The 15,366-nt window shown below is 35.4% G+C and overlaps 1 protein-coding gene across 1 annotated transcript in view; it reads right to left on the reverse strand.

Moving 5' to 3' along the window:
- Nucleotides 1-15,366, reverse strand: part of RBFOX1 (RNA binding fox-1 homolog 1) — an 818,832-nt gene that overhangs the window by 40,720 nt on the left and 762,746 nt on the right. Inside the window, exon 14 of the mRNA XM_030459827.1 lies at nt 5,781-5,913. Coding sequence (XP_030315687.1) covers nt 5,781-5,913 — 133 coding nt within the window. The remainder of the gene's footprint in view (nt 1-5,780; nt 5,914-15,366) is intronic.

Here is a 15,366-nt window from a genome sequence, read left to right on the forward strand (position 1 = left end):
GGCATTACAATCATAATTTCATTCCCTGTGATAGGAATCATCATTACAGCTTGCTCTTGCCCCTCATTGCAATATGGGAAAACACCTGAGGAACAAAAATCTTCTGAGTGCTGGTAGGGTCAACTTCATTGTATTAAACATATTTTCCAGTTCCTGGCCTTGGAAGTCATGTTTTCTATGAAGCCTTCATGGAATAAATAATAGAAGCAATGTATGTGACAACAACCTGATTTAAAATAAAACAAACACCCAGAACTAAATTTACACCTATTAGCACTCTAATAACACAACTTTAACTATTGTAAACACAGAACTGGAGCCCTTGTGTGAGGCTGTTTCATTTTTTCAAATGTTTTTTTAATGCCAGGGTCTTGTCTTTCCAGTTTCAACATTTTCTACCACAGACAAGTTTATATTATCTGCTCTGGAAAATTAATTGAGGGCTTTGCTGCAGAGAACAAAGCTGAAAGACATCAATCACTGTTTGTGGCAAATCACAGGTTTTTTGTTCTAACATATATTTACAAAGCACAGAGTCCAAACTAAGAGGAAGTTTCTGTCAGCCCAAAGAAACCTGTTGGAAAAAACCATAACTAACATATTAGTTGTAGTAGCTTATATTAATTATCTTTCTTTCTTCAATTAAGAATAAGGTGTTGGAAAATAAAACTGCTTTTCCCTAGGTCAGAATGCAGCATCATATTGCAGCACTTCAAAACAATAACACAGGGGAACAGTTTCTGAATAGTCTGTTACTTCTCCTTCCAACCTCACAGTTTTATTTATGGGGTGTTTTGTTTTGTTTTTATGATTACTGCTATCTCTTTACAAGAGAACAAAAAACAAATAAAACCAAACAAAACCAACAAACAAACACTGCTATCCCATTTTTCCAACAAAGACCAGTGGAGATATAGCCTGAAATCTATTACCTACATCAGAATTGGAAGGAGTGGATGGGCACAGTGAAGACAAAGTCACCCCACAATAAACTTGTGAATTACTGTAAGGGATCTGATGGGGGAACTGTTGTAATTCCCTTCATCAGACCCACTGAGCACTTAAAAAGAATTGACCCCTGATCCACCTTTGCAACCCCCTGAGCAAATCCTCATTAACATTCCCAAAGGGATTGATGCAGAGGAAAAAGATGGTGATAAGCATCTGCATATGGCCTGGATCTTGCATATCAAGGTAACACTTTAGGAGGAAAACAACTGAGGAGCAGAAGGAGCTGAAGTCCACCCTAGTTGCCCACTTGTGATGATCCAACCAGGCTTTATCAGGATGAAACAAAAGGCTGAGAAAATCAGGGGCTGCACTGATGGATTTTGGGAGCCTCAACATCAACCTACCCATTGGCTTGGATCCAGGACTGGTGTTTTTCTGTCTCTATTTTCTTAAATGCCCCCTCAAACACACACCTTTTTAATTTATGCTTCCCTTTACATATGTATACACACAGACATACTTATGGACCTTTTCTTTTCCCTAAGAATTTCTACAAAAGAGCCTTTCCCTGTTAGAGCAGTAAAAGTGCTGCTTTCTTTGTAGGGAAACAGACTTTGAGCAAAGTTTTCACCTTAACCTGATGAAGGGAGGGCCTGAGGGGACCATCATTTGGTTACCCTCAAAGGGAAACCATTCCCTTAAAGAGAAACCTAGACCTGGGAGCAGGACTGGATCCAGCCCCACCTAAGTTTTCCTCCTAAAAGGACATCAGAAAGCAAGGGGGTTCAGTCCAAATCTCCTTTGTTTCTTGTCTGGGTCCTGACAAGAACTTGAAGGAAGTGATGCTGGAATAGAAGGGCTTCTCACCAGCTTTAGCTGCTACCAGATATACAAAATCACTGACTTCTTGACAGCAGTATGAACCTGGAGCATCATACTCTTGATGTTTTAACATCTGGGAAAGGACTGTTAAGTTTCTGAGCAACTATTTGCTGCAGAGTACAAAAGGAACTGCAGGTATCAAAACCAGAGCTCCTGCTCTCAGTAAGGTGCCATTGGGAACAAAAACTGCTTCTTTGTCCCTTCTTGCAGCAATAGAAGTACTGCCAGCTGCACCCAAAATCTGCTGTAAGAGTATCTTCACTAGTAGGTTGTCCTTTATTAGGCATTTCTTACACCATTAGTAGGCACAGTGTCAATAAAATAGGTAATCTTAAAAAAAAACAGGGCATGCCAAGAAGACTGTTTTTTAAAATTCTGTATTTTTTTTTATCTGTTAGAAATAGTTTTGTACAAAACACTATCTAGTACCCAGTGCCTGCAAAAAGGTCAAAAAGCAGTAAGCTCAAATCCTCCCAAATTGGAGCTGGCCTAAGAGAGAAGGCATGAAAGATTTTTTAAATCCCCTTAAAACAGAAACTCACTGTGAAGTTCTCATGGAGCCTCCTGGGATAAGCAGCTCCCATACATCCCCCAAACTGCTGGGCTGTGCTCAACGGGTGCCCCTCATCCATACTCAACATGACCATCTCCTCCTCCTCCTCCTTCACTATGCTTTGGAATCTAAACTCTCCATGCAATGTAGACCTCCAAAAAACTGGAAAAGTGTTCAGTTTCCTCATACCAATGAAGCTTTACACCCTTCCTTCCAGTTTCTGTGGGATTTTATGGTAGATAAATGATTTAAACATATGATCTTTTAACTAAGCTGCACACTGTAGTATTTCAAGGCATAAGAAATGATGCCACAGATGCTAAAAATGAAGTCTTTTCCAGGAGCTAATAAACAAGGAACTATTCTTAAGGAATTACTGAAACATTAATTATTTGTGCAGTGCTACAACCTCGTGAGCACTGATTTCATTTTGAAAGGACACATTCTGAAGCATGAACTTCTTTGATGTACAAGTTAACAACAGCCAAAAACTTGGCTCCATTCATCAGTTTTCCTGAGACCTGGCAAAGTGGCCACATTTGCTGTTCCCAGTACCCAAGAGGCACAGGAGAAGGGAGCTTCCCAGAGGAATCCCAATAACGTCCTTTGCCTAATGACCACAACATGATGATGATTTAGTTTCACTTCCAGAACTTTGTAGCATATCCAAGTGGGAAGAAGATTATTTCAGACCAAGTATTATATTTTACTTCCACTATAAGCTAAGGTTAATGAAATAAAAGAGATGAAAAAAGTAATTACAAAGTTCAGCTTTATATTTCACAGTTGTATATTGGTTCTTTTTTAAAAAGATAAGTATTTTTTTCTTCAATTGTTTCTTCAATTTAAGCATTGCTGGAATTTAATATAAATTTATGAAAATTACATGACATTTAAATGTAATAAATCTATTTCAATTTTCTATTAAAATCATATCTGTCATACAGAAGATATGTGGATGTGGGTTAGATGATTGAAAATATTTTAGTCCAAATCTGTTTGCTTGGCTCTAAGGCTGGGCTCCATCCTTGAGTGAAAAATGAGAAATTGCTATTAAATGAATTGCAAAATAGCATTCAAAGCTTTTTCCATTTTTCTTATCAATAAATGATCTTCCAAGTTGCTCCTTCCTTCTGTTAGTGCATTCATTCTCTGTGATCTCTTTATTATCTCTGTAATTTTCCTTGACTCCTACTCCCATTCTGACTGAAAAATACATTCTCATCATTTATCTTCATTGATTAATGATTTTTCATGATGAAAATTCCTTTTTGCTTCTTTGATAAGCCAGAGGAGGAATGGGTGAGCACAGAAGCACTACAAAGAAATTCCAAACTACTGTTTTATCAGTGAAGTTACCAGCACAGGACTTAAGACACTAGGCCAAAGAAATTATTTCAGAATAAAGCTTTATTAATCCAACTTTGGATCAGTGCAACAGAGGTGGGTATTATTTCTGAACTTTGAGCAGCACCTCATGATGCTTATACATTTAATTTACTACCTAAAGACACTGAAAGTGATCATATGTATTATGCTTGGCAATTTAAATTGTCCTGCTGAGTCACTGGATAAGCTAAACTATAAAAATATATAACACACACCCACATGTGGCCCCTTAATAATTAAAATAAAGGTAATTTAATTACTGGGCTGAAGGCATGTATTTTGCAAACAGAAATAGTACTGTCCAATTCAAAAGCTGCATCACACAAAGCTGGTATTTATTTTCTTCTATTAATTTTTTACTTTGTTTTAAGCTAAGTTTGTGACATCAATAGAATGGTAATAAATCATGTTTAAATCTTGCTGCATATTGCATACTGTGCTCAAATTTTGAGGTTTTTTAAGTTTAAATTAATTTATTTTTAAACTAAGTAGAGGTGGATTCTTTTCTTTTTCTGCAGTGTCCACTTTGTAGCTGAGACATGCAGCTTGAAATCAGCTCTTGGGGGCTCTAAACTCATTCTAAACTCACTGGGGAATTCTAAACTCATTTCCATCATTGTCATGTAAAAAAAACCTGGACTAATTCTAAAGAAGTCTGAGAAACTGTAGGATAAATTCAGTGGGATATTATCTCTGTCCATAGGTAGCTCAGGCAATCACCAAAAAATCCTCCAAGTAGTGGTAATGTTGTTTCACTTATTAAATTAGTATTATTTTGCTTATTCAACTCCACAAAACACAAATAACAAAAATATAGAATACACTCTCACAAAATAACCTGATTCTGTGGCATCATTTTTAGGACATCTTATCTCAATCAGGGGATATCTGCCCAATGGGAAGGAATGGTCCAAGTGTCAGTTCTAAATATCCCTGGAAATTTAGTTCAGTGGCTGAATGACTAGAATTGGCTAGAAGATAACCTATTTTTTTGGCTTAATAAAACAGAGGCTTCATAAGAAACAGAGGGAATTAGTGAAGGACACACATCTCACACTGGTATGAAGCAGAGATCACCTTCATTCCAAGCTTTTGCAAACCATTCCTAATCCCTTCTCATTCCTAAAACCAGCTCATGAAGATCTGGTTGCTCTATAAAGGGGCAGTGGCATTTCAATTTTTACAATTTTAAGACAAAAATACTACTTTGGCCTAGGATCTGCCAAGTTTTCTGCTTTCCCAAACTTCCCTAATAGCTCAAAATCTTTTGACAGCGTTAGGGCTCTTAAATTTCATTGCAGAATACAAGACTTTCCTGTGTCAGCATTTAGAGAGCTACAAGAAAAGCTGCTTTTTCCCTCCAAAAAACTTATCTTTTGAAGTTACAGATTATTGAGCTTCTAGAAATCATTGCTATGAATTTCTCTCCTTTGTTCCTCAGTTTTCTATTTGGTTTTGGTAAATGTTGGTAACTGACAGTGAAATCTTAAGTTATTATTTAAGCAAATGTCCTGAGAAATGTGTGACCCTGCAAGAAGCAACCTGAATTTCTATCAGGGTAAAGATGGCAGCTAGGAAAATTAACAACCTGCAAATAATAAAACAACAAAAAATAATAATACCCCACTAAGCCTTCAGGTCCAGAGACAACTTCCAGTGAATGATTAAACAAAAAAAAGTTCACTCAATCCAACCTCCTTAACAACCAGATGTTTCCAATCATCAGAAATACATCTTTTAGCTGAAACAATTTCTCTGTTCCAAAGCACTGGGTTTCTGAGAGCATTTCCATAACAATATGTGACATCTGAAACGCTCAAGGCCACCAACCATGGCAGTACAAATTAGTGTCATTTTTCAACACGGGGTGCAAGGTGCACCCCACCCTTCCAGCCCTGGGATGGGTTGCATGCAGCGAGAGGCATGCACGGCAGCCAGGAAGATTTTTGGAGCCTTTGGAAATTCATGCTAAAAGGAAAAAAAGAAAAAAAAGAGATGTCCCTACCCGCCATAGGCTGGGATTGGAGGAGGAGGAGCTGCTGCCCGGAACGTGTTGTACACCGTGCGACCTCGGCCCCTTAGGTGGGCACCTCTGTAAGCAGCAGCTGCAGTGGCAGCAGGGTAGGGAAATCCTGGCACTGTGGAAAAAAAGAAGAAGAGGAGAAATGTAAAATATTCTGGTCAATCCGTTTTCAAACCAAGGGTAATGTTTGTGCTGATATTAGGATGCTTGGAACTGGGTGAGGGAGCTGGCAAGGTAAATAAGTTATTGGTTTGTTAACCAGAGGTCTCATCTTTTTGTACATCTTCAGACACAAACGGGAGGCAGAGAACTGGGAATTTAGATGGCAGTATCACAGGTAGCTCTGATTTTCTTTAAAAAATAAAAATTTTTACTAGAGTAAAAATAAAGTTGACTGGTTTAGCCAGCGTTGTCATCAGGAGTGGCAAAAGCAGGAGTTGCAAAAGCAGGAGTTGCATCGTTTGGAAATACCCGTTTGAATTCAGATGATATTCAGAACCAACAGAAACAATGTAGAGATATACCAAAGAAATTAACTCAGTCATTTTTATATTTATATATATATTATATATGCATACATAAATATAAATATATATAATATATATATTTATATATTATATACTTATATATAATGTAGCTAAGTGTAAACCTTAGTCACCATTCCATGTAAGAAGCAAAACACTGAATCAGAAACTGAACAGTAACACTTAGAGGTTACTAAGAGTAACCTACTTAGAGGTTTTTATCTGTAAAACTTCTCTTTCATAAACTGAAATAGAAAAATAAAACAAAGTTTCCACCAGAATTCATCTGCCAGTTTTTTAACGACTATTTCATTACTTCATTCCTCCTTTGTACATATATTCTTGGCCAATGTTAGGAGAGGTATTTTGGGGGAGTTTATCAGCAAGACAGAGAACATAAGGTCCAGCTCTGTTGGCACTCAGGTTACTTCAGTTCTGCTTCACCAATTTTTTTGCATTATGTAAATAGATAAAAGAAACAAAAATACTGCTTGGCAAAGCCAGAAAATGGAAGCAATGATGTATAAAACAGAAAGTTTTACATCTGAAATACAAATTTATTTCAACTCGTGTTTGTCTTTCATCTGTTTCAGCATTACATTTTAAAAGAAACCTTGAATTTGAAAAATAAAATGAAAAAATCACAACTGGGAGGCACTGCTGGCTGAATATATCAAAGGAAATACTGCATTTATGGTGGCTTTTCTGGGACTGTCTTACCACAGTGGCTTTCCTTCTCACTGGCAAAAATGCTATACAGTATCTTCTATTTCTAGGTAGCAGTATGAAAGGTTGAGATTACAGGTAAATTAATCAACAAGATAATGTCACCCTAGATTTGAGTTGAGGAAAAAAAACCAAATCAAACCAGAAAAACATGCTACTTCATCCCAGCTGAGAAATCAGATGGTTAGGAATATATAATAACCACCTATTTTATTTTGCTACCAACTTTTTAATATCCTCACCCCAAAATAACCAGGAGAAGTGGCATCGTTAGAACACAACTGAAGAATGGATTTCATAAAAACAATTTTATGAAAAGGGCTCTCCCATCAGGAAGCATTAAGTGCTATTAACCAGCTCCATATAGTAGCCAGGAGGGGGAATGGTTTTAATGACTTAAAGAGTTTGTAGGTCAAGCTTCCTTAGTGCCTCAGTGCCAAACTGCTGAAGCTCAGGGAAAATGCTATTAAAGTGGAGCTGAAAATGCCTGTGACACTCAGCAGGGAAGCATCTAAGTCTACTTGTAAGAAAAAACACCCTAAATTTATCAACACAATTTGATTGGAATCCTTTGTACCTGTGAGAGACAAAAGGCAGATTTCACCAATCTGATGATGTGATGAGGTTAAAAAAAAAGACAGACTCTTCTAAGGACTATATATAATCAAGTACCAAGCCAGGGAAACACTTGAGATGATCTTGGAATAGTCCCATTAGTTGTATTCAGCTATTTGATTGGGATTCAGATTACAACCACAAAACAAAATATCAGTTTCTACAGAAGAATTGCAATTTCACATTTTCAAATCAAAAAAGAAGATTGATAACAATGTGCTCTGGAGCTTTGCTTTATATAATTATCCCAAAACATACAAAACATCTTGTACTACAGCCCAAATAAAAGACTTTTAGGAACGTTATGGGTAAGACTCCTTCTTTAAACTTCTTTCTTGTATTTTTCTTTTTAAGAAGAATTTATTTTTTTTTAAAGTGTATTATTTTAATGAATTATTATCCTGAAGGTTCTCTATTCCGGATACATTTTCTAAACCTGGAAATTCTATCAAGGCATCTCATTTGTTGAATTTGAGTTTAGATCTTACACAAGAAACAAATAAAAAGGCCTTTGGAAGGAAGAGATTTCATGTTAGTACATTGGTACAATTAGGTAACAATTGGTATACATTAGGTATAATGATTTTAGACTGAAAACAAATATGAATATGAGGAAAAGAAGAGTAAATAAATCCTTGTGTTCGAAAAGAAGAGTAAATAAATCCTTGTGTTCACAGATGATATTTAATCATCTTATCATTTCTCCCAAAAGATGTAATAACAGCACTGGTTTTATTATTTTTTCATTAAATCAACATCACAGGTAGATGCACTTTCTAGGCTGTAAATCTTAACATATGGCTTGGAAAACAAAGACTGAAGGACCAGCAACAAAGCTTGAGTTCCCAAAAGGAGGAATATAACCTGGTATAAAATACCTAAGGGTTATATACTGTGCATTAAACTTTTAAAGCTTTGGGATAAATGAAAGGGGAGCAGATGCAAAAAAACAACAGGGGGGCAGATTCTGTATCAAAGACATAAAAATATACAGGCATTTTAACAGGCAATTGGCTTTGGATGAGAGTGCCATATGCCTTAAGGAAGGTGTGCCACCAAAAGGGATGAACAAATCAAGCACCATCAGGAGTTCTCAAATGTTTTATGGGGAAGAATTTTAATGTTACATCATGTTAGAATCAGATTACAGCTAATTTACTGCAGCTGTGAGAAAGGCAGGGAGACATTGCCATCATTCCCATAGTTCAGGAGGATGGCTGTTAAGGAAACACTTAAAAACAAAGAGCTGTAAGGGGCAACGTGGTGAGAAAGACTAAGAAGAGTAATAATCTATATTATATTATCTGGGATTTTAGGAACAGAATTGGGAGCTTGCATGAATGCTGTATAGGGAGTTTTCACTTCACCATAATAGCAGAAAGTGGTATTACTTGGCATTCATCAAAAGAATTATAAAAACTACACAGTCCAAAGTACAAGTAAAATTTTAGCCATCTTACTACAGTTTTTAATATAAGAAGCCTTTTAAATTATACACACACATATATATATGGATTCTGTGAATTTCAGGATTAAAAAAATCTTTATAAAGTTCACAATGTTTAATCACAGCAAGCTGAAAATACCTTTTTCCAGCTGTCACTCCTGTGAGAGAATTATCCCTGGGATTCAGTTGTGAATTAACTGAATTCAAAGGAAATTTGCCATATAAGTCTAATAGAGTCAGAACTGGTCACTTCTGCTTCTTGCATTCACATCTATTTATTTTTTGAAACACAAAAGTAATAGAACAATGATTTCCTTACATTTCACAAAAAAACATGTCAGGATTAAACACGGTTGTTTAGGAATGAATAAATCTGTATTTTGGACAAACCATGACATTCTCATTTGAAATGCATTGAAAAAGAAAACAAAAATCTCTAATTAATGTACAAGTCTAATCACCATTCTCCACATGGAAGAGTAATTTTTCACTGTTCATTTGCTCAGTGTAATCTCAAAACTGACATAACAGAAAAGCAATGGCCTATAAATCTGCTCTCATTTGTTTCTTTAATATTCATATTCCATTGAACTACAGCTGCTCCTTGCTGCAGTCTATTACAACATGCAAAGCTGTCGATAAAAATACTCTGAAAAGCAAGATGTGTTTCTCCATGACTCTCTGTGCCATTTATTTTTAAAAAAAAAACACAATAAAGGATTCATGGATTCTCCTTTAGTTTGCTGCATTCTGGGCGATTAGTGATTAATTACCTTGCTGCAAATTGACATGGCAGGAGGAAATTGACACAGCTCTGATTAATTAACTTTTTATGTCAGACAGTTACTTACAAAACACTGCACACCAGAACTGAGTCCCTTCACACAACACTGCTGCATTGTTTCCAGTCAAAGCCAAATTACTACCAAATTGTACATTAATTTGGTGAAATTTTTCATTACGAGGTGGACCCTGAAAGATTACACAAATATTTCTAGAAAGAGGACAGAGCTGTTTTAACACAGTGTTGAATCATCTCATCCTCAGATATACAATAAAAGCTTTATTTGATTTCTCTATATCAAAACAGCAATATAATCACATCTTCTCAGAAAACATACATAAAATATTTCAGTGAAAAGCAACCTCCTATTTAATTTGTTTATTCTTATATTAAATTGTAGCAAAACCTCGTTTGGTTATCTTTAACTTAGCACATACTGAATTCACACTTAGTTTTCTTTATAATTATTATCCTAAGCATAATAGAATTATTCTTTTTCTCTGCCATCCTTTGTTTCATCTCCTCTGATATACCAGTAAACAAACTACCATCACCTTTGATGCAAATTGATAACATTATATGCCAAGAATTTGTAGCCTTTGGAGTAAAATCTTGATGCCAAACCTGAAAACTGTCTTTTTTTTTTTTTTTTTTTTTTTTTTTGTCTAAACTCTTCCACTGTGAAGGTGGCTGTTTACCAGATTAAGTACCCAGAGAGGCTGTGGAGTCACCACATTTTGAAGATATTCAAAAATTGTTTGGACATGATCCTGAGCATCCCACTTGAGGTCATGTTGCTTGAGAAGGGGAGGAGGACAAAATGACCTCAAAAGGTTCCTTCTAGACATTCTAAGACTCAGTCATGTGGTGATTCTCTGAATACCAGAAATTCCCATCTATTTTCTGCTGCTTCTACATGCAGCCATCTAAATCAAGGGATTTCTTTTAATATGCAGGGGAAAAGAATGGAGGATTTGGAGAGATAAAGAAGAACAGATAAGATGACTGAGCACTTCTTTGTAAAGCTACATATAGACCACCACAGTGTGGTCTATACTTTGATTTCAAAAAAAAGCTGTAACTAGTGGTGAAACCAGTTACATGGTGTACTTAATAACAAGAGTACTGCATAGTTAATCTTACAAAGAATACAAATGATTGACATGCAAAGAGCAGTTGACTTTTTTGCAAGCTACACAGCTAATAAACAAGAAAAAGCTCAGTAGGTAAAACCAAACATCAATAGAGGAAAAACAGGTAAAGAGGCAGAAGAGTTCAGAAGCCACATCTGATCATATATTAAAGAGCAATATAGATATACAGATATAGATATATCTATATAGATATAGAATTCAGCTATAGATGATCAAGCTGATCAGTAACTTCCCTTGTGTTCCTGGTGGTTGGACACCTACAAGTTCCAAGCAATTGGAAAAATTCACCTGTGTCTCATTAAACACCATTTCTGAGACAAAATAAAGAGGATATGGCTATGGAAAACTAGCTGAAGGGTACCACTACTATAGAGAGATGCCAAAATTACTGATTTGAATGCTTATGGAAGTCAATTATGTAGTGACAAGAAGTTCTGTCTGGATGACACAAGGATTACTTAAAACTCAACACAATTATTAGACTGTAAAGAAGAACATTGTCAGAATGTTGTTGGGTTGGGAACAATTTAGGCAGAAAATGATTGGGGAAAAAACCCAGCTATTAACCTACTCCAAGCCATAATGGAAAAAACTGTCAAAACAAAGAATTGCACCTGCAAAGAGTCATAGAGATATTACAAACTTAATTCCTCAAAAGCACTTAGTATTTGTGAAATTCAGCTTGAAGAATTTTGCTGTATACACAACAGGGTTTGAAGAGTCATGATTTAATAACAACTGTCACAGAATGCAAGAAAGAGTATCACTAAAGTAAGGAGATGAAACCAAATCTAACAGGCTCAGCTGAAAACCACAAATTAACAACTTCACACCTGACAGATAGAATTTCTTGAGATGTGTAAAAATGAACACAGAACCTAGAATGCAAAGCTAAGGAAACATCAGAAGCCTAGATCTAGGACCCTGCACAAAGCACCTCATGTACAAGAACATCATAGCTTATGATAAAAAAAATACTAAATGTAATTCTCACTAATTAGCTGTGAACTGAGAGGAGTATGTCCAAAAAACCCTATGTCCAAACAAACCTGTGGCCATGTGCCATATCTCCATCAACAGGAAAACACTGAGCCAGGACACATGAGGATTTTCTTGGTGAAACCTGGTATTTACAATCTGACCAAAAGGATAAAAATACTCTCTACAATTTAATATTAAAATTTTTATAGACACCTTTAGAGTCATCTCCCAGGTGACAGAATAGTGTATAAGTTAGAAAAAGTCACAAAAAACTCATACACCAGTCAGAAGAGGTCAGTTCCTATAAAATGCTCAAGCATGAGGGACTCACTGCACCATCACTAAACACATGAACAGAAGGATGAGCATAAACAGCAAGGCACTGATGAACAGATTGGCAGGACTGAAATGGAAAATATCATTTCATATTCAGGACAACTAGAATACATCTTTCTGATTACTTTGATCACCTTTGATCACATAATACAAAAGGACAGTTATCCAAAAATAGTTACAAAAGGACAATATGTAGTGATTAAACAGAAAAAAATGCTGTAAGAATTTCAGGTATTCAATTAGCCAAAAGAGTGTTTAAAAACCTTCTAAACACATTTCAACAAGAGACGATATCAATATATTTCTTTGGTTTCATTTCTTAATATCTTCTTTATTTAAACTTCTGTGTAAACCTGTTGTACTTTAACACACAGACAAGGAAGGATACTTTGCCCATTATTCCTGGGATACTACCAGGTGAGTCTCTTTGCTGCATAAATAAAGGCAATTAATTAATTCAGGGAGCATATTATAAGGTAATTTGACTTCCCAATGTTCAGTAATGAGGTTTTTGTATCCTGGAAATATGTGTGATTGGTCTACTCAGATGTCTGGACACTTCCCTTTGGGCATGATTTTTGTCCTGTTTCATTCATTAATCTCAGTCCTACAATGGTTAAATTGACTTCATCACACAACTCCCCTACAGGGGTAATCTACCTTTTTTCTATGAAGTAATAAAAAGCAGAGAAAATCATGAACATTTAAATATATCCACATATATATATTTTCATTATGATGAAGTGACCTGCCATTCTGTTTAAGATAAAATAAACCAATTAAAAATTTAGTTTACAGAAATCTTATGTTTAATTTACAAATGGTGTAAAATACATTATTTATACAATATGAATACTTACTCTTTACTTTTCCTGATCCATATATGAACACGAAATGGCAAGCTTACTGAACAGTTTCTCCCTTACCATTAACATTAAATTAATCCCAAGTAATTCATAAAAATGACAATAAAATCAGAAAACAATATTGATTTAGTTACCATTTATATATTCTAAGTATATATCCATTTGCAATGAATACAGTCACTCATGTATTACATCCAAAACCCAGAAAAGGATATATCAAATGCCAGGAGCACCTTCACCTCAGTTTCTTGGAGTCTCAAGCTAATACTATCAGAAGACAATCATCATTACACTACCATTTTCAAGTAATTACTTGAAGGCAACAGATTAAACCTGACAAAATTAACTGAATCAAAGTTTCTAAAGTGAATTTATCCACAAATGATGCTGCTCATAAGCACCCTTTATAGTACCTTTTGAAAATTTATAGTTTTTCCCCTGTAATCTTCTTGGGACAGGAGATGGCCCAAAATATGATACAAATGTGAAGTGTCTTTTTCCAATCCATTGGTAATGCCACGGGAAAAGAACACTTGGAATGTCTTCACTGACACAACCATGAAAATAGTTTGTTACAGCATTTTGGAGGTGGTTTATACCAAGTACCCTACTTCTAAGTGAGGTTATTCAACAGATATATTGAATAAACAGGCTTTGCTTAACCTTGATTCTGTAGCACAAGAGGTGCTCAAATGGACTAAATGCTACTCCTGGATGTGGTATTTAAGCTTCAATATTTGTGATTTTTTTTTCCATGTGTTTCATGCATACCAACTAAGTCCTGAACCATCCTCCACCTGTGGATCAAAACTAAACACCCACAGGAAAAAAAATAGTTTTCAAAATAGTCCATGTTTTTACTAGAGAACATGTATAAAAAGCAAAATGCCCTTAGCATGTAATTAATGCTTAAAGCTTCTGCTCTAGATTCTCCTTATGTGCTGGCATATAAGGCCTAACTTTGGATGAATGGGATTATTAGGATAATTTAGGAACATTCCTACTCTGTAGGCACGGGATGCATTTTCCTGATTCCTTTGCAAGAACGGAAGCATTAAAAATATATATTATCAAAAGGACTACAGGACTCAAGGTTTCCGGGGAATTTTCTGAAAAAAAAACCAAACCCAAACTGCCTTCCTACCTTTCAAAACCATCTCATCTTTGCCTTGTTGTTTTCTGGTTGCTCATAAGCTAAAATCCCAGGGCAAGATGGTTTATTGTTTTAATATCGGCTTGACGCAAAGCAGAAGAATTCTCTGGTGAGTGCTTAACTGTCATATGTATTTCTGGGAAAGGAATATCAAGACAAATAAGATGTTCTAGGGCATATCCTGGTAGTAGGAGTTCAGCACTGACTGAGGTCTACTTAAAAAAATAGTTGAGATGATAAATACAAAAAATATCTGCGCTGATGTTCTGAGGATAATAACTTGAAGAGCTCTGGGTTTCAAATATTTTAGTTATGCTTTACACTGTTTTAGTATTAATAAAAATGAACATTCAGGTCCTTAAGTGGGACGAATAAAATGAGAGGGGAAAATGTTCATAATTGAAACAGTTAAACCAGTAAAATCCTGTTCTAATGATACAAAGGGCTGTGAACTTACTTAGTATTAATTAAACTCAATGTAATACCATTTTCTATATTGAAATGAATAACCAGTGATCTGGAAATTAATTTAGACCATTAGGTTAATTATAGAAACCGATGGAAGTTTTATCAGACAATTACAATTAAAGAACATGAACAATGTGGGACAGATTTATAAGCATTTGTACCACCTCAATCATTTTTGCTGAAGTCCACCACCACTTCTTATGAAATTGTAATCAATATATCAATTAAAAAATGGTCCATCAACTTCATTTGCCCTTGAGATATATAAAATAAATTAATATCTGAGCTCTGCATTTTCCTCTATCCTTTTAATTCTCTCTCTTTACTGCAATATGAAAGAGATTCTTTTTTAATAAAATATGAAAATCTACAGAAAAAAAGCATGTATACTTTGGAGTGATCAGCACGCTTACTGAACATGAAACAAGTCAAGTATTTAGCAAATATAAGTCCAACTTTACAGTTAAAAATATACTCATTAAAGTCAAGGCAAAATTCTCTTTTATGGGCGTGC

This window comes from Calypte anna, chromosome 14 (assembly GCF_003957555.1).
Source record: "Calypte anna isolate BGI_N300 chromosome 14, bCalAnn1_v1.p, whole genome shotgun sequence".
Lineage (NCBI taxonomy): Eukaryota > Metazoa > Chordata > Aves > Apodiformes > Trochilidae > Calypte > Calypte anna.